Source organism: Vulpes lagopus, chromosome 18 (genome assembly GCF_018345385.1).
Source record: "Vulpes lagopus strain Blue_001 chromosome 18, ASM1834538v1, whole genome shotgun sequence".
In the NCBI taxonomy this organism is placed as follows: domain Eukaryota; kingdom Metazoa; phylum Chordata; class Mammalia; order Carnivora; family Canidae; genus Vulpes; species Vulpes lagopus.
This window is the reverse complement of record NC_054841.1, coordinates 27,391,669-27,411,190: the sequence shown is the minus strand read 5'-3', so window position 1 is coordinate 27,411,190 and position 19,522 is coordinate 27,391,669. Positions and strand designations below refer to the sequence as shown.

General features: G+C 54.3%; 1 protein-coding gene across 1 annotated transcript; it reads right to left on the bottom strand.

The window, feature by feature from the left end:
* Positions 1-1,351: 1,351 nt before the first annotated feature.
* RBCK1 (RANBP2-type and C3HC4-type zinc finger containing 1) lies at positions 1,352-19,024 on the bottom strand. The gene is made up of 13 exons (XM_041733175.1): positions 18,982-19,024; positions 18,312-18,401; positions 17,083-17,227; positions 11,896-11,989; positions 11,600-11,798; positions 10,361-10,482; positions 10,036-10,209; positions 8,713-8,873; positions 7,538-7,649; positions 4,306-4,485; positions 3,475-3,573; positions 2,988-3,131; positions 1,352-2,040 (listed from the first exon to the last, which is right to left on the bottom strand). The coding sequence occupies exons 2-13, from the start codon at positions 18,331-18,333 to the stop codon at positions 1,960-1,962; spliced, it is 1,533 nt and encodes a 510-aa protein (XP_041589109.1). The 5' UTR covers positions 18,334-18,401; positions 18,982-19,024; the 3' UTR covers positions 1,352-1,959.
* Positions 19,025-19,522: the final 498 nt, after the last annotated feature.

The window sequence follows — 19,522 nt, the reverse complement described above, 5'->3', positions numbered from 1 at the left end:
CCTATCCTCCGCTTCCTGCCCACACTGGCAGCAGCTGCTCTGATCTGAGCAGTGGGCTCCCACTGGTACCCCCTGCCCCAGGAGAAAAAGGCTGTCACACATGGGGACATCTCGCTTTTTCCTCAGGTAGGTGGCTTGAGTTCAAAGCCAGTGGGGTTTGGTTTCAAGTCTGCCCCGGTGAATTGGAACTGGGGTCTCAGTGGTCTGGGCCCCCGGAAATGGGCTGACCCCTTGGGAAGCGGAAGCACCTCCACTTGACCCACAGTAGGGAGCACTTGAGGCCCACCCATCATGGATCCTTCACCAGCTGGCATGTGAGCATGGTGCTGGAGGCCAGACGGTGGGACTGCCCCGCACCCCTCCATTTGTACTCTGGACCCTCTGCCTGGCCGCCACACACTCAAACTCTCTGCCTGTCCTTGTGGCTAGACTGGCCAAGTGAGCATAGCCACCCAGCTCCATCTCACTCTCCTGCAGCCTCGCTCTCCTTAGCTTGTTCCGTTTCCTCCCCGGCAGGGGCTGTTCTGACCCATTCTCCCAGGGCAGGGAGGCTGGCAGGGCACTCATGTTCTCAGACATCTCTGCTCCCAGTGCCAGGGGGCAGCTCTTGAGTCTTGTCATTCAGAGAGAGGATGGCAATGCCTATCCAGGGACCAGAACAAGCCCTGCCCCATCCCTCACCCCCAGCCAAAGCCACATGCCCCACCTCCTAGAGTCTAGAATCCAGCCAGGCCTTAAAGAACAGAGATACCCTCCACCTATTGGGATGATCATCCACATCGAAGCTCAGATGATGTGTTCACCATCAAATACCAGATCTCAACAAGGGGGTGCTGGTCTGAGAAGGCAGCAAAACTTCCAGAATGGACACCCAGAACCACATTTTATTCATCTCTGACCAGCACAGAGTGATGACTAATACTGACGCACCAGTACTGTGCCATCTTGCCTGAGATGTTAAAACGAGGACAGTCAATGCCATTCAGCTGCAGCAGCTTCATGTGTTCCTGAAGGATCTCTGTCCTTCCACCCCCGATGGCCACCGAGGGGCCACAAGTGTGCAGCAAGGCTGGCCTAGTGGTCTGTAGCTGCTGCCTTGGCCCCGCCCTCCCCCTGTGGCCCAGGCCGATCTGCAGAACCTGCTTCCTAGACCCTTGACATACTGCGAACTGCCTGTCCAGGTGACTGCTGCCCCTCAGATGGGCACAGAGGTGTCTAGGCCCAGCCAAGGATCCCAGGGGTCAGGCACACCCTTGCTCCACTGTTCCCAGAGGAGGCTTGCTATCCTGCCTGCATGCATGGTCCTAGCCCACGACGCTTGCACTCCCTCTCATGACATCACACTCATCCCTTCCTGGAAAGCCATTTTAATTAGCTTACACAGGCAGCAAAGAGGGAGACATGGAAGCTGACCTGATGGGCTGTGCTTCAGACACTGCCAGGTCTCCCTTCTCCTGGATCCCAACAGGATTAGCAGCAGCTCTCTAAGAGGCCCCAGGCCTCCGACAGCAAAGACAGAGGACAGTCAGCCCCAGAAAGCTGATGGGGAAGTCGTGGGTTATGGGTGCTCAACGTTAAGCGGACGAGGGTGGTGGAAGGAGTGAGTGTGGACTCACACAGGGCTCTCTGAGGCTCCATCCAGCAGGGCTGTGTTTAAGTCTGGGTCAGGCAGAGGAAAGAGCCACAGAGAAAAGCTGAGAGCCCCAGAGGAGGGGCAAAGGCCCTGGGGCAGACAGAGCCATGGACAACACCCACCGCAAGCTTAGGCAAGGCCCCTGCAACACCCCTTGCAAACAAAGCCATCCACACAGTTCAGGGGCCTTGGTCTCTACAAGGCCTGTATCAGCCAAGCGCAAAGGCATCCCCCCAGGCCAGAAATCCAAGCCAAAGCACCAGCCCTGTCCCACAGCAACATGGGGATGTGGGGCTGAGTCAGCCTGGGGACCGGGCCATCCTCAGCTAGTGGCAGTTCTGACAGCTAGGGTGACAAGGAATCCCATTCACCCGGCAACGGCAGCCCCCAGTGGTGTCTCCTGGACCCTAGAGGATGGAGAGAAGAGAAGGTCACGGCAGTGAAGACAGTGCCCTCCCCGTGCTGCTCCATCACACCCTCAAAGGGCTGCACGCCCCACTCCGGGCGAGCCTCGGGCAGCTCCTCCTGCTATGAACGGCCTTCGTGGCCTCAGCTACCTGATGGAGGCAGTCAGTAAGACCTTCTGGACTCCCACGGCACCCTCAACTACATGGTCTGCCTACGCTCCCGCTAGACCCAGAGCTGGCAAAGGATGTGCCATCCTGGCACCGAGAGGGCAGCTCCCTCTGCCTCTGTCTGTCCTGGTGTCTACCTGGATGAACGATGAGCCCCCGTCTCCAGGAACACGCTCCTAATGAAGACAGCTACCTCTGTGCAGCGCCCACTGAAAGGCCCCCACTGAGCACTGCTGAGCAGTCACGTTTTCACGTGACTCTGGGGAGAAGGCTGCCAGAGGCCAGGCTACCATCTCCACCTTACACATGGAGGCTCCGCGGCTCCCAACAGCCCGACCACGCGGCCAGGGGGCGCCAGTCCCAGAGCCCTCTGCCTCTGACCCCAGCGCGAATCCCTGGCTGCCTCTAGGGTGGGGGTCGGCAAGCTTCTCCTGTAAAGGGCCAGTCACTTTAGGGTTCTGGGCTCATCTGGTCTCTGCCCACACGGCGCAAAAGCAGCCAGAGACGGTACACGACGAGTGTACGGGGTTGTGCTCCCAGAACACGCTACTTATGGACAGGATGCTTGGATTGCATAGAATTTTCACAGGTCACAAAATATTCTTTTCTTGGTACTTTTCAACCATTTATAAGAAATGTAAAAAAGTGTTCTTACTTTTACAAGCTGGATGAATACGGGCAGTGGTTGGCCTCGCCCCAGGGGCTGTCCCCCACTCTCGGGCAAGGCCCCCGGGCAGTTCCCCCAGCTCCCGCAGGCCTCTGCTCTCCAGAGGACTCACCCCGGGTCCCCAGCGTGGCCCCTTGGTCACCCAGCAGATCTCGGTGTGGCAGACGGTGCAGCGGATCCAGTCACAGCCGTCCTTCTTCTGCACCACGATCCGGCACTGCGGGCAGTGCATGGCCTCACCCTGCTGCAGCATGGACTGGGGACAGAGCAGAAGCCGGCCTTCAGCCAAGCTGGGGCAGCTCCACCAGGCAACCTCTCCCTGGTCCCCGCGGAGTTCATGGGGGAGTCCTGGGGGTCACTCCCCTACGCTGCTCCACCCAGGCCAGGCTGTGTCCAGCCTCATCTTTGTGGACACTCTCCCTGCTGCTCGCCACCCGACCACTTGTCCTACCTAAGTGCTGTTTCTGGATGGCAAGGATGCCAGAAGGGGGTGAGAGCCTTCATGGCTATGTGAATCACAGCCCTTTCCGAGAAGCCCCCACCCGCGGACAGTTCCCAGATCTCCAATCCCCAGGCCCTCAGTCCCCACCCTGCCTCACCCTGAGCATCTCGGTTGTCTGTCGGGCGGCCACATCATTCTGAGCCCTCAGGGCCAGGTCATCCTGGTACTCCTTGCAGTTCATCTGCTCGTGGATGGCCTGCAGAGGGGCGAGGGGCTCAAGGTGAGTTCCTCAAGGGGTTAAGAAGCATGAGGGACACTTACTGCTTCTAGATGATGTCATGGGCAGGGCATGGCTTTATAAACCAAGTACCCACTTTATGGAAGGGGACACTGAGGCCGGGGTGGTCACATATGATAATAATAGCCATGTATGCTAAGTCCTAAGGGCAGAAAAATCCCCACACCACCTCTTCCCCATGGCTATCCCCACCCCCCCATCCCTGGCTAGGCTCTGCCCTGATCACAGCCCCGGTTCTCAGAGACTGAGCTTGCTTGGGCTGTGACGAGGCTCAGACCTGTCTCCTCGAGACCAATCTCTTCAGTGCTGAGATGATGAGAGGAGGGAGTGGCCTGAGGTCAGGGCCCGGCAAGCCTCCGTCTAGGTTTGGGGTCAGGGACAGGGGTTGAGACTCAGTCTGGGGCCAGCGTTGGGGTCAGTTTGTGACTGGGATCGGGGTTCTGTGAGAGGCCAGGGTCAGGGCTCGGTACTGGGCTGAGGCTCAGTCTAGGTTGAGGTTCCATCGAGGGCCAGGGCTTGGTCCAAGGCTTAGGCTCAGATTGGGGCCTGGGCCAGACACTGTCACTGACATGCAGCTGTCTGGCATGACAGGCTAGTGTCACAGCTCCCATCCCAGGGGAACAAGCACCGGATGGCAGTGAGTTGCTGGCAGGACTAGGGGAACTGGGCAGCATGGGTCCCTGTCCCCACCTTACAGAGCAGGCAGTTGACGTGGAAGCACACCGGGCAGGTGAACTCATTGACATCATCCTCAAAGAAACACCATCCCTTGCAGTCTGGGGTCTTGCAGTGGTAGCTGAAGGCACTGCGGTTTTCCGCGATAGAGACGCCCAGGTCCAGAAATCGCTGGTAATCCTCGGGAGGCAGCAGCTGCCAAGAGGCCACAACTCACAATCTGGTTTTCTTGGGGTTCAGAACAGCTGACAAGGGCTCTCCTTGCCACCAAATATCCTCCAGGAAGCCCCCAACCCATGAAGTCCAACCTAGCCCCGGCTCTTTGCTTCACACCATCATCCTCAGTGTTTAAAAACTCCATTCAAGGGGATCCCTGGGTGGCTAGGCGGTTTAGCACCTGACATTGGCTCAGGGTGTGATCCTGGGGTCCCAGGATCGAGTCCCACATCGGGCTCCCTGCATGGAGCCTGCTTCTCCCTCTGCCTGTGTCTCTGCTTCTCTCTCTCTCTCATTCTCTGTCTCTCATGAATAAATAAATAAAATCTTAAAAAAAAAAAAAAAACTCCATTCAGAAAGTAGATTAAGGGACACCTGGGTGGCTCAGCAGTTGAGCGTCTGCCTTCAGCTCAGGAAGTGATCCCGGAATCCTGGAATTGAGTCCTGCATTGGGTTCCCCACAGGGAGCCTGCTTCTCCCTCTGCCTGTGTCTCTGCCTCTCTCTGGGTCTCTCATAAATAAATAAAATCTTTTTTTTTTTTTTAAACATTCTTTTTTTTTTTTTTTAATTTATTTATGATAGTCACAGAGAGAGAGAGAGAGAGAGGCAGAGACACAGGCTGAGGAAGAAGCAGGCTCCATGCACCGGGAGCCTGACGTGGGATTCGATCCCGGGTCTCCAGGATCACGCCCTGGGCCAAAGGCAGGCGCCAAACCGTTGCGCCACCCAGGGATCCCAATAAATAAAATCTTAAAAAAAAAAAGTGTATTAAAACTTCTAGAGATGGGTGGTGGTGCTGCTCTCAAAACAACATGAGTATACTTAATGCTACAGAGCTGTATACTTAAAAATAGTAAAAAACAAAAAAAAGAAAAATGGTAAAAATTGTAAGTTTTGTTATGTATAGTCTACAATTTTTTTTAAAAAAGAGAAAATATGAACAAAAGTGATAACTGGCAATACTGGTGAATAACTAGTAACTGGTATTTCACACTCTGAGAAGGCAACGTGACAGTTGTTTCAACAAAACTTCTCTGACCCTTTGGGACTCACTCCACTTCTACAAGTCTACCCTAAACAAATAATATGTAAGAAGAGACACCACGCAAAAAGTTCCTTGAAGCATTTGTTACAAACTGAGAAACTGGAATTATTATGAGAAGAGGTATAAGCAGCATAGATGCCATCTACAGAGACTTATGATAATTCTTAAAATCAAGGCTAAAATCCTAAAATCTAAACGGTGGTGGTTACAAGAATGAGTTTTATCAAAACTCACCCAACTGCATGCTTACAATGGGTGCATCCTATCGCGTGCCAAGTTTGCCTTAGTAAACTTGATTTAAAAAGGAGTAAAATCATGTCTGCCCGCAGACCCAAGGGAACAGGAGAAAATGCAGTCAGGGATCCCCTGGGATGGCAGGGTTGTGTGGGTGACTTGTCTTTTTGATTTCTCTTCTAGTTCTACGTGGTTTAGGCGTGTGTTTTGTAAAGATAACCTCCAGGGCACTACTCCACTGATCCCTGCCCCTTTCTCCCTCTGCCACACCTGACTTTCTCAGGGTCTTGGGGCAATTCCTGGGGGCTCTGAGGAAGCATGGGCCCTGTGGCCCCTTAGCAGGAACTCTGGTCCCATCAGTGCCCTTGGCAGGGGTGAGCCTCAAGGGAAAACCTGTGGGTGATGACCATGAGAGCCAGGGCATATGGAATGAGTGACTATGTCTGGGGACTTTCCAGGCCACAGCAAGAAGGCCTCTGCAGCCGCCCAGAGCCGCTCCTCCGGTGTAGGAGGGAGTTGCCAAGCTCTACCCTTCCTGCCTCCCCCTTCTCAGCTGAAGTAGACCCCCAGGGCTCTGGAAATCCTAGGTGCAGTCAGGCAGGTTCACAGAAGCAGGATCCTAAGGGAGAGGCAGGGGGAACAGAGGTCTTGGGGGTGTGCCTGTGGGGGTCCTCCCACTTGGACCTCAGCCACCTGTGACACTGCCTCATGTTTTGGCCTGGCAATCCCAAGATGCCCAATTGTGAGAAGGCCCTTCCCCAGCAGTTTAAAAACCATGAATCAAGCCCAACGGTCAATTTTCCAGGTGGGGGAATGGAGACTCAGGGAAGAGGAGAACTTGGTAACGATGTTAATAACAGTAACAGCGAACACGCATGCAGACCCATACAGCCCTGGAGGACTGCTGGAGCGATGGCCCCGATTTCTTCACATCTCCCTGCCTCCATCTGTGAGTGGTCCCCTCTCCCAGGGACTTGGCTTGGGCAACACGGGCAGGGCAGCAAGTGACAGAAGAGCAGAGACTGGGCAAGCTCTCTTGCGCTGCAGCTCCCCGCTGGCTGCTCCTGGAATCTAGGGACCACGGCAGGTGAGCAGGCCTGGCCAGCCTGCCCCGGGGCTGGCGAGCAAAGTGGAAAGAGGCCCAGCTGCCAGCTGCAACTAAGGCCGGTGTCATAGTCTGGGCCAGCCGACCCACCAGCTAAACCCACCTGGGAGCAGCCAGACCCAGCAAGAGCTAGAAGAATCAGGAGCTACGAGAATCATCTGGCTAAGCTCAACCCCAATGACTAACTTGCAGATTCATGAGCTAAACAAACAGTGGTTGTTTGAAGACACCGTGTCCAGACTACTTTGTTACGCAGCATAAGCAAACTGGCACAAGGGCTTACCCACCATGCATCACCCACTACTCTAAAATCTTTACACACGCCCTCTACGATATTCTTCACAACCTTTCAAAAAACTAACTTCAACCCTAACTGATGTGAGAAAAGCAAGGCACGGGTTGAATATCTGACTTGGGGTCACCGAGGCCAGTGGCCTCAGAGTTGCCCCCACTCTTAAGGGCTCTGCTATCTTTCCTTCACAACAGTGGTTTCTATACCAGCTACTTCCCCCGAGTCCCATCCTCTTCACTGCTTGGCCCCCAGCATTCCCCGCAGAAGGCTCCAGATAAATGTGTGCTGAGACCCAGTCCCAAGCCCATGCCCACCTGCTGGTGCAGGGTGGCCCCTCCCTCCCCCAGGCCTTACCGCCCGGATCTCCCTCTCCAGCAGCTTGCCCGAGCATGAGTAGGTGTTGTCAATGAAGGGGCAGGAGACCTCGGCCTCCTGGCTGTTGCGGATGGTGCCCTGCAGGCACTCCCTGGAGGGGGAGAGGGACGGAGGCTGGAGGTTAGCGCCACCTGAACCCCATCCACCCAGACTACCCCTTTCACATGGTGGGGCCTGACCCCAGGCAGGCTTTTCTTCAACACCCCCCTTTCTTCCCTCCTGTCCCTCCCACAAACCCATCACCAAGGCCTCCACTTCTATCCACCCCACTGCCACCTCCACTGCTCTGGTCCAGGCCCCCGTCACCCCTCCCCTGGAGGACCACAACACATCTTCACTGGGGTCCCTGCATCCACTTTGCTCCTAGAGTCCACTCTCAACACAGTGGCTGCTCCTCCCCAGCAGCCTCCCCTCCGGACCTACCCAGAACAAACCTGCAGCCCTCACTACGGCTCCCGAGAACCCCGGTGGCCCATCCTCGCTAAGACCTCTGTCCACCCTTCTGCTCTGGCCACACTGACACCTGCACCAGACCTTCTGGTCCCTGTTCCTGTGCTACCTCCCTAGGGGCTTCCCTGACCACCCCCTCCTGAGGCAGGGCTCCTGGTTTGTTGTTTTCCCTCACAATTCACTGGAACTTAGCATTTGACACAATTTACAGTGACGCCAGTAATTATTTGATTAACATCAGCCTCTCCACTGGAATGTAAGGTCCGGGAGGCAGGAACTGAGCTGCTCTGCTCACTCCTGGATCTCCAAGACCAGCACAGCCTCCTGGCACCCAGGGGCCACTCAACCAATGTCTGCCGTGGGAAAGGAGGACACGGTCTCCACAGCCCAGGACTGGCCGCCGGCCCGCCAGCCAGCTAGAGCAGGCTTGGCTCAGTCCGCCAGGGATGGGGTCTCCATAGGCTTGGACGCCCCTGCGCAGGTAGCGGCAAGGGGCGCAGGCGCTGCAACCTGAACGCCTGAGCGAGTCGCTGGCCTCTGGCACCTCACACTCCTGGACAAAAACGGGGCGACAGCGCCTACCTCGCAGGTTTTTGCGGGCATCCAATGAGATGTAAGAGCACGGGCCCACCCACTCTCAGCCCTCCGGTAATTGGCGGCTGCGAGAATCGGGGCATTGCTGGGGGTGGGGGTGGGGGCCGCACCTGCAGAAGGTGTGCAGACACTCACGCAGCACCACGGCATCGCCGGGCGCCAGCACCAAGTAGCACACGGGGCACTCGGTGGGCTCGGTGTTCAGCACCAGGCTCCTCTGATCCAGCTGGACGTGCTGCAGGTAGTTCCCCTCCTGCTGCTGCTGCTTCCGCTGGGCACACGGGGCGGGGCCGCGGGGCAGGTCAGGGTCTCAGGGGAGGGGCCGACCGGGAGGAGGGCAGGACCAGGGGACCGGGGCGGACTCCGGAGGCGGGGCAGAGGGGGGGGGAGAGTCAGGATCCCTGGGTGGGGGTGGGGGTGGCCTGGCGGTGGGCAGGAGACGAGATGGCGAGAAGCGTGGGGGCCAGAGTGGGGCCAGGGGGGGAGGCGGGGTAGCCCTGGGCAGGAGGCGGGCCAGGCTGGGGCTGCAACCGGGGGCAAGCCACGCGAGGGAGTGATGGCGGCAGGGAAAGGAAGGAGGTGAAGTCTAGGGTAACAGGGCTCACGTCTCTGTCAAGAAGCAGGGCGGGGTTGGGCAGGGGGTGGGGTCGGAGCCGGTCAAGGTCACAGAGTGGGTCAGGGGTATGGAGACGGTGATAAAGCTAGGGAGCAATGCGGGACGGGAAAGAGGACGGGGTATGGGCCAAGGCTGGAGGTAAGACCACGAATGAGGTCATGGCTGGGATGGGGCAAGGATAGCACTGGATCCAAGGGGAATGCAGGTGGGGGGTGGGGGGCATCCGATCAGAATGGGGAACACTCAGGATCTGGTATCTGTGTAATCAGGGCTTGTGTCAGAATCGGGGGCAGAGCTATGGGAGGGGCAGGACAGAGGGCGGGGTCAATTTCGCAGGGAGGGTTGAGGGGCGGGGTCCAGCCTCTTAGAAAGTCCGGGGTGAATCACAACGGGGAGGGAGGTCAGGAATTTTAGGGCCCAGGATGAGGCGATGTCTAAGTGGAGCAAGAGCTAAGTCATAGGCAGATAAGGAGGAGGTATGAGGAGGTGGCCAAAAGCACGGTCGGAGCTAGGGTAGTGGAGTCATAGCCTGGGGCGGTTGTATGAACAGTGGGTGTGTAAGTCAAAGCCGAGTGGGGAGCCACAGCCCAAGTTGGGGCGGGGCATGTGACCACAGCCAGGGAGCAGAGTCTCAGCACCTGAGGCCTCCAGGGGAGGGCGAGTCACAGTCTAGTGCAGGGTCACCACCAGCAGTGGGGTCAGGAGCGGGCAAAGCAGCAACGGGGGAGGAGCGGCAATGCAGAGGCGCCTCCATTTCCGTCCTACGCCCCCCCCCCCCCCGCCCCGAGGGTGTCTGCCCCGGCACTTCCGTGCCCACCTGCTGGTACTGGCGCAGCGCCTCCTCCTCGCCCGCCAGGCGCGCTCTCTCCTCCTCGTCCGGCTGGTAGGAGGCGGGGACCTGGTAGGCCTCCGGCCGCGCCCGGCAACACATCTCGCAGCCGGGCCTCGTGGGCTTGTTAATGAAGGTGCAGCCGGGGCACTGCCAGCCCACCTGGGGGCAGAGTCGGGGGGCGGGGACTGGAACACGGCGCGAGGCGGCGGGGGTCCCCGCGCGGGGAGTCAGGGGGCGGGGCCCGGGAGCGCGGGGCGGGGTCGAGGGCGGGGCTGCGGTCCCCGGCACGCGGAGGGGGGGAGCGGCTTACCGGCGGGGGTTCGGGCGCGGCGTCGGGCTGGCCCCGCCCGGGCTCCTGGGGGACTCCCGGCCTCGTGAGAGCTGGCTCCAGGGGGCCCCGGGGCTGCAGCGTGAGGTCCTTGAAGCCCAGATCTAGGGAGGAGGGTTTCGGGGTGGCAGAGCCATGCAGCGCACTTCGTGCACGCGCCGCGCCAGCCAGGCGCCCTGCGCCCCGCACCGGTTCCTCCTCCCTCGGGGAGTCTCCGGCTCGGGTCCCCAGGTGAGCAGAGGCCTGGCCGAGTGTCCGGCTCCCACAGGGTCAGAGTTCCTCCTCCACCCGTGAATGCTCCTGCTTCCCGACCTAAAAACCGGCTTCCTATGCTCCCGAAGTCCTGCACCTAGAGGCACAATCACTTCTGAGATGCTCGTGCCAAATACTGAATGTGCATCCATTCATGAGGGCACATGGGGCAGAAAAGCAAAAACAAAACTGGCTGGACTCTTCGAATATCAGGAACGTCAAAGGAAGACTGTGGATACCAAATACCAAAGGACCCTGAGAGACATGATGTCACTGCCAGGTCTCTCTTGCTGTAAAGGATATGCATGTGACAACTGGTAAAATTTGGGTAAAATCTGTGGATTAAATAATCATTGTTGATTTCCTAAGTTTGGTAGTTGCATGTGGACATGTTAAGAAAATGACACCTTTTTAAAGAAAATGGACACTGAAATATTTAGGTGAGAAGGGATGTCATGTCTGCACCTTCACAACGGTTCAGGAAAAAGTATTTAGACAAAAATAAATAATTTTATATAGAGAATGACAAAGCAAAACAATTGTGATGAAATGTTAGGGAATCCATGTAAAAGGTACTTGGAATTTGTTATACAATTTTTTGTACGATTTTGCAACTTTTCTGTAAGTCTGAAATATTTCCAGATAATAAGCCAAAAATGTAGACACTATTATTATCATCACAGCCAATTTACAGATTTAGAAACAGAGGACCAGAGACGAAGGGACTTGCATGAGGTCCAGATAAATGCTGGAGCCAGGACTGAACTCAGCCCCCCCTCCTCCCCCAGACCACCTGCTCTCAGTGGCTTGGAAATGGCTCCCTAGGGGGTGGGGGGCTGTCCTCTTTTGCCCACTAGGAAGAATGTCATCCTCCCTGGCGAGAGCTCCTGATGGAAAGCCCAAGGGCTCTGCTCCCTCTTGCCCTGTGACCTCAGGTGAGTCCCAAGTCACTCAGAGGCAGAGCCTCACCTTCCAGCATCCGCAACTGCCTCTCCCGCTGCAGCTCCTGAGGGTTGAGCGAGGTGTTGCAGGCTGACAGCAAGTAGAGGTAGGCACTGTCCCCATTCCGCCGCACCCCGTGGGAGTGCAGGGTCTCCTGGTCCCGGGCCAGCCGCTGCCCGATCACCCACTGCTGCAGCACAGGCGGAAAGCCGTAGTCCAGGAACACCTGACACAGAGAGAGGCAGAGTGCAAAGGGAACAGTAGAGGAAAGAGAGGCAGGAGCAAAATGGGAAGCAACCACCCCCTTCCCCCGGCCAACTCACCATATCCTTGAGGGAAGCCACTGTCATGTCAGGGCGCACTGTGAGCCAGATGGTGACTGTGTGCATCTGAGCATCCTCCACGCTTACCCATAGCCTGTGGAGAAGGTCACAGGTCCAACCTCAGCACCAGCTATCAGCTCATATAGGTCTGCACACTGTGGTTGCACATGCATGTCTACGGACACACGGGCACATGCCCACAGCCCCCCAGTCTGGGTTAGGGGCCTTTCCTGGATTCCCACAGGCTCATGCTTCCTTCTTGATCAGAACCTGATGCTTAAGCCCCTGCAGTGGCCCCACACTGCTCTGAGAATCAAATCCCTGCCCATTCTCCAGCCTCCTCTATCATCCTGTCCTTTGCTCCTTAGCCTCGCCACCAACACTTACTATTTATTATATGCCAAGACACTTCAAAGCACTTATGTTTTAGTTCATTTAATCCTCTCCACAAATGCATGAGGCAGATTGTGTTGTCACCACTATTATACAGATGAAACCACGAGGCACAGCCAGGTCACACAGACTAAATAGACTCTACCCAGCAAGCGCTGAATGTCCATGAGAGGCAGGATTTCAACCCAGTGTATCATTTCAGAGAAATGATCAGAGAAAGGGTCCTCCTCAAGGACCCTTCAGCATTTCTGGAAGATCAAAAGCATGAAAAGGAAGGGCTAAGATTAAAAAAACAAAAACAAAAAACAGAACTGATCCCAACAGAAACAGAAAAATCCGAGTAGATAACAAGAATGGAAAGCAGTAATCAATAAATGAGGATGAGCTCCTGGTAACGTAAAAAGATGCTTCTGACTAATCTAACCTTCATATTCAACTACCAAGAAAACCTGGAGGTCCTAAATGACATCCCAAGACAGCAATTAATAAATCCAGAATGTGGGAAAATCCTGGAGGTCGGAGACCAGTTTCCTTAAATTAATAGCAGAAAAAGAGAAAGGATTAAAAAATATATATATTAAGAAATGCTATGTGTAGATCGCCTTTGGCTTTGACAGGAACAAACTCACTATAAAAACTGTTAATTAGATAATAAGGGAAATTTTAACAAACAGTATTAGAGGATTTTAAGGAATTATTAATAATTATTAGGTGTGATAACAGTACTGAGGTTCATAAACAAACCATGGAGAGGTAATGTACAGCATGGTGACTACAGTTAACGATACTATGTTATATATTTGAATGTTGCTGAGAATGAATTTTAAAAGCTCTGATTGCAAGAAAAAATAGGGGTGCCTGGCTGGCTAAGTCAGTAGAGCATGAGACCCTTGATCTCAGGGTGGTGAGTTTGAGTCCCATGTTGAGTGTAGAGATTACTTAAAAATAATAATAATATGTAAATACATGAGGCAATGGATATTAACTTATTGTGGCCATCGCTGCACAATACACACATCTACTAAATCATTATGTTGTACATTTAAAAGGATTCTGAGACTCCATTTTCAACCTGTGGACAGGAAGAGGGGGGCTCCTCACCTAACCCCCAACAATTCTCGGGCACCAGCAAGGCATCCTATATTGCAACCAGAGATAGCAGCAGCGTCTGCAGGTCGAGGGCTTAGACCCAGACTGCCCACCCCCCCAGTGCCCATCACAAGCCCGGGCTGTCACCTGTGCTGACTCATTGGCTATAGAACTAGGGGTTCCGGGGACGCCTGGGTGGCTCAGTGGTTGAGTGTCTGCCTTTGGCTCAGGGCATGATCCTTGGGTCCAGGATTGAGTCCCATATCAGGCTCTTTGTGGGGGTCCTGCTTCTCCCTCTGCCTGTGACTCTGCCTCTCTCTCTCTCTCTCTCTCTCTCTCTCTCATGAATAAAATCTTAAAAAAAAAAAAAAAAAAAAAAGAACTGGGGGAATCCAAGAGCCCATTCCTTGGGTTCAATTAATTTGCTAGAGCAGTTCACAAACATTTTACTAACTAGATCACTGGTTTATTATAAAAGGATATAATTCAGGAAAATCCAGATGAAAGCAATGCATAGAGCAAGGTATGGGGAAGGGGTGAGGAGCTTCCATGCCCTCTTGGACTCTACCATTCTCCCCAAATCTCCATGTGGTCACCAACCCAGAAGCTCTCTTGAACCCTGTCCTTTTCAGTTGTTGTGAAGATTTCATGATGTAGGCATGGCTGATTAAACCACCAACACTGGGGACTCACTCAACCTCCAGCCCCTGTCCCCTCCCAGGAGGTCAAGTAGATGGCACTGGAAAGCTCCAACCCTCTAATCACAGGGATGGTTCCTCTGGTGGTGGCCAGCCGCTATACTTAGGTCATCTAGGGACATTCCAGAAGTCACCTCATTCGCCTAGCAAAAGACACCTTTACCACTCTCGTCACTTAAGAAGTTCCAAGGAGCTCTGTGGCAGGGAAGGACAAAGACCAAATATATATTCCTTATTATAAATCACACTATCATATCACTCAAACTAATACAATGTTATATGTCAATGATCCCTCAGTAAAACTGGGAGAAAAGATATGTCCATATGAAAAGCTGGGCACATAGGGACGCCTGGGTGGCTCAGCGGTTGAGGGTCTGCCTTTGGCTCAGGGCATGATCCCAGATCCCGGGATCAAGTCCCACATCAGGCTCCCTGCATGGAGCCTGCTTCTCCCTCTGCCTGTGTCTCTGTCTCTCTCTCTCTGTGTCTCTCATGAATAAATAAAATCTTAAAAAAAAAAAAAAAAGAAAAGCTGGACACAAATGTTCATAGCAGCAATATTCACATTAGCCAAAAAGTGGAAAAAACTCCATGTTCATCAAATGATTAACAGATAGGGAAAATGGTATTTTCATACAATGGATTATTATTCAGCAACAAAAAAGAATAGAGTTCTGGGGTGCCTGGGTGGCTCAGTTCGTTAAGCATCCAACTTTTGATCTCAGCTCAAGTCTTTTTTTTTTTTTTTTAACATTTTATTTATTTACTCATGAGAAACAGAGAGAGGGGCAGAGACATAGGCAGAGGGAGAAGCAGGCTTCCTGCTTCGGGAAGCCTGCTGCGGGACTCGATCCCAGGACCTTGAGATTACAACCTGAGCCAGAGGCAGATGCTCAACCACTGAGTCACCCAGGTGCTCCTCAGCTCAGGTCTTGATCTCAGGGTCATGAGTTCAAGCCCCACACTGCACTCCATGCTTAGGGAAGCCTACTTAAAAATAATAATAATAAATAAAAAATAAAAGGAATACAGTTCTGATACACACTACTTAACGGATGAATCGAGAAAACATGATGCTAGGTGAAAGAAGCCAGATACAAAAAACCGCATATTGTACGAGTCCATTTAAATGGAATGTCCAGACCAGGCACATCCCTGGAGATAACGATTAGTGGCTGCCCAAGGCTGGTGTTAAGCAAAGGCAAGGAGATGAGTAGTGACTACTAGTAAGCGCAGACCAGGGTTTTGTACAAAGCGATAAAAACATTCTATAATTGATGGTGATGATGGTTGCATAGCCCTGAATATACTAAAAGCCTTGAGCCATACACTTTAAATTGTTGAGTTGTATGGTATGTCAACTATATCTCAATAAAACCATTTAAAAAATCAAATGGAATCCACCAGGATCATTGAAAAATCAGGGCAGCCCTGGTGGCTCAGCGGTTTAGCACTGCCTTCAGGCCAGGGCGTGATCCTGGAGACCTGGAATCGAGTCCCATGTCAGGCTCCCTGCATGGAGCCTGCTTCTCCCTTTGCCTGTGTGTCTGCCTCTCTCTGTGTCTCTAATAAATAAAATCTTAAAAAAAAAAAAAAAAAGGGATCCCTGGGTGGCGCAGCGGTTTGGCGCCTGCCTTTGGCCCAGGGCGCGATCCTGGAGACCCGGGATCGAATCCCATATCAGGCTCCCGGTGCATGGAGCCTGCTTCTCCCTCCGCCTTTGTCTCTGCCTCTCTCTCTCTCTGTGACTATCATAAATAAATAAAAATTAAAAAAAGGGCCCCACACTTTATAAAAAAAAAAAAAGAAAGAAAGAAAGAAAAGAAAAATCAAACTGAAAGTACAGTTTTACTATGCAGCAGGAAAAAAAAAAAAAAACAGATCAACACCACCGTTTATTGAGTGATTAACATGTGTGAGGCACTGTGCTAAGCATCACAACGTCAAGTTTAAGTCTCTTGGGAAAGACTAACCAGTATCCATTCTCCCTTGCTTTTCTGGCTAACAGAGCCCCTGAATTCTACTTGGATGTCTGGTCACATTCCACAGCCTCCCTTCAAACTGAGCTCTGGTCCACAGGAATTCCGTGGAAGAGGTGTGCAAATTTCTGGGCTGTGTGCTCCTAAGTGTGGGAGGGGGTGTCCCCTTCCCTTTTGTAGAGGCTGCTCCTGGGCAGCAAGCTTGAGCAGAGGAGCTGAGATCAAGGCAAAAGGACCCACAGTGACCATCAAAGCTGAATGCAAACATTAAGTGACCCACCTCAGAATACCCAAAGCCCCAGCTGGCCAATGGGTTACTTACACCAAGCACAGTTACCAAAGAAAGGGAAATTCTATCCATTCCACTGTGCCCTTTAACTACAGTCCCCCACCTCACCGCAGACAGTCTTGCTCCCTTGCCATGTATTCAATAAACTTTTGGGTGAATTCTTTCACCACCTGGGGCCACCAGCTAGGGTGTCCCCACATTTGCCCCTCACCCCCATTTGATTGGGAGAGACACATCTTTCTCCTTCCAGCTGACAAGAATGCTGATGTGATGGCTGGAGCTGGAACAGCCACTTTTGACCAAGAAGCAAACCTCAGAATGGAGTCCATGAACAGCAGAATAACAAGACAGAAGCAGGAGTCTCTGAGGACTGCAGGAAGCACAGCCTCCACATGTAGACTACTGGCCACCAAACTTGTTTATGCCACAGTTATGTTTTTTTCCTGTCATGTGAGGACTAACTTTCTCATATGCCTTCTAACAACCCTATGAGATAGCTTACTATTATTGCCCCATTTTTTAAATTAAAAAAAAACAAACAAAAAAAAAACCTGAAACTAAGAAGTGAAGTGACTTGTCATATATCTCACAGTTGATTAGTGACAGAGCTCAGGTTCGAAACTAGGTCTCCTGACACCAGAACCTGCCATTAAGCGTAACTGTTCTATAGGCAAGATTATATTGTGGTCCACTGGGGTTCAGGAAACACTAAGTCTTTAGCCAATCACGCGCTCCTCACCTGATGTCCTGTGTTGGGGAGACCTCAGGCTTTAGTTGCACATTCAGGGGCACCCGTTGCTCTGCCAGCCAGATGGCACACTGCACTGCCACCTGTTCATCCCCGCCTGCCACTGCTCGGGTGAGCTTCAGGGCCATCTCCTCGGCTGAAATCCAGCAAGGTGGAAGCAGGTTAGCACAGGGTTTTGTTTGTTTGTTTGTTTGTTTTTCAGGAGCTAGGGGTAAGGGAGGTGGTGATCCCTTGTACATGCTGTTTCCTCTGTCTTCCTGGTGAACTCCTACATATCCTTCAGTACTCGGCTTAAAAGTCCCTTTCTCTGAAGGGTCTCTGATGCTCCCTATTCCCCCTCCCTGTTCATTTGGTTCTATTTTTCCTTCATACTCCCAGGCCCCCTTACTTCCATTCATTTATCTGACAAGCATATACTGAGCTCCTACCGCGCACCAAACACTGTTCCAGAAACTGGGATTCAGCAGTGAATAAGATAAACATTGTCCCTCTCCTCATGGACCTCCCAGCCCAGTAAGGAGCCAAACAATAGAAAAAAAATTGAGATCGTGATCCATGCTGGCAAGGAAATAAACAGGGTAAGGAGATCAGGGAAGACCTCCAGGAGGAGGTGGTGCTGAAGCTGAGACCAGAAGAAGTTACATAAGCCCAGACCCAGTTAGGGAAGAGTATTCCAGGTGGAGAGAAATGTAAGGGGTTGGCCTTGAGCAAGAAATGGTTGGGTGAGAACAGAAAGAAGCCAGTGGAGTGTCACTGGAATGCACAAGGGGGTGAATGGGGTAAGACTATGAGGTCAATGATGCCCGAAGGGCCTTGTGGGCTAAGTAAGGACTCTGGCCTTTAAGAACACAGAGGAGCACAGGAGGGTCTTTAAGCAGAGTGATGACAGGACTTGGCATGCTGTATAATGCTGGGGGAAAGAGGAAGAGGGGAGGCATGGACCCCTGGTATTCAGGTCAAGATCCATGTCCCCCCACCAGCCTGGGAGCTCCCCACGCCCTTGGCAGCAGAGCTGGCTTGCGGTGGCCTCAGAGGTATCCCATAGTTGAATGACAAGCCTCTGGAAGCAACCAGGCCCCAAGGAAGGAAACTGCTGGGCAGGTGGGTAGAGGGAGGACCGGTCAAGCTCCCTCGTCCAGGACCTCGGGTTAGGGGAGGCCGGGTCCTGCCTGGGCCCACCTCCTAACGGAAGTCTCCCGGCGCCTCCAGGGGGTGCCCACCTTTCTTGGTCTTCTCGTCCATCCGGCGGGGTTGCGCCCATCCCCCCAGGCGGGGGCAGCAGCTCCGGAGAAACGCTATCCCTGGGTCACCTGGCAGAGGGCGGACGGCCACAGCAACTCAGCCCCGGCCAGAGGCGGCCTCAGGCGCGGCCCGCGCCCTCTTTGTGCCTTGGTGTCCCCAGCGGCAATCGGGTAACATCACCAGCCCCGGGCACCGGCTGTAGGAAGGAGCTGGGACCCCGCGGGGGGGCGGGGGGTGAAAGGGCAGGCGGCACCGAGCCAAGCCCTCGATGGGCGACAGAGGAAGCGAGACGGGCCTGGTGCGGGGAGGAGAGTGACGCCGACCGCCAGGCGCTGCTGGTCCCCGGGGAGGGCCCTCTTCTCGGTGCAGGGAGCGCCCCCCGGCGTCCGGGACGGCAGCCACACTCCCTCCCGGGCGGCCCCAGACCGAGGTGGGGAGGAGAGCCGCTACAGCGGAACGGAAAGTGAAAGTGGAGGCCCCGGAAGTAGGGCAGCAGAGCGTCGGGACATCCGGACGCCGCCCCCCCACCGCCTGCGCGGTCCCCGGCGGTCCCCGCCCCGCTCCGGATCCCGGCGGCCCGGGTGCGCAATGACCTTGGCCGGAGTGGCCCCTGTGGGGCTGGCCCGGGTCTCCCCGACCCTCACTCACCCGCCCAGCCGCGCCCTCAGCGCCGCGGGAAGGGGTGGGGGCGGGGCCCGGAGGGGCGGGGCGCGGGAGAGGGGGCGGGGCCCGGGCGGGAGGGGCGGGGCGCGGGGAGGGGCGGGGCCGGGAGAGGGGGCGGGGCCCGGGCGGAATTGGAGTGGGGCGCAGTTTCCCCGCTCCGCCTCCGCAGACCCACTCCCACGCCTGAGGGTCAGCCCCATCCTCGGCTCGGTTTGCGGCAGACTAACGGAGGTTCTGTCCTCCCTCGGCTCCTTGCTTCTCCTTTTGGCCCGGACAGTCCCATTTTCCACCTGCTACCAGAGGGTCCCTAGAATGTAAATCAAATCATGTCAATCCTTAAAACACTCCCGACTTCCCAACACTCTCACGGCAAAGTAAAAGCCTTGGTCCTCCCCACGCCCTGAAAACTGCCTCCCCTCCTTCTCGGACTACTGTTAAAACTAAAAAATAAAACGGCCAGTTATTTTTTCAGCAAAATGGGTTCATTCAGAAATAGCCAAGAATTGGAATTTGGGACATTCGAGCT

Excerpts from the sequence above, each read along its gene's own strand:
- RBCK1 (XM_041733175.1), bottom strand. The coding sequence starts at position 18,333 with ATGGACGAGAAGACCAAGAAAG. Across the intron at positions 17,228-18,311 it reads GGACGAGAAGACCAAGAAAG|CCGAGGAGATGGCCCTGAAG; the intron begins GTGGGCACCCCC and ends GCTGGATTTCAG. Across the intron at positions 11,799-11,895 it reads TGGCTTCCCTCAAGGATATG|GTGTTCCTGGACTACGGCTT; the intron begins GTGAGTTGGCCG and ends TCTCTGTGTCAG.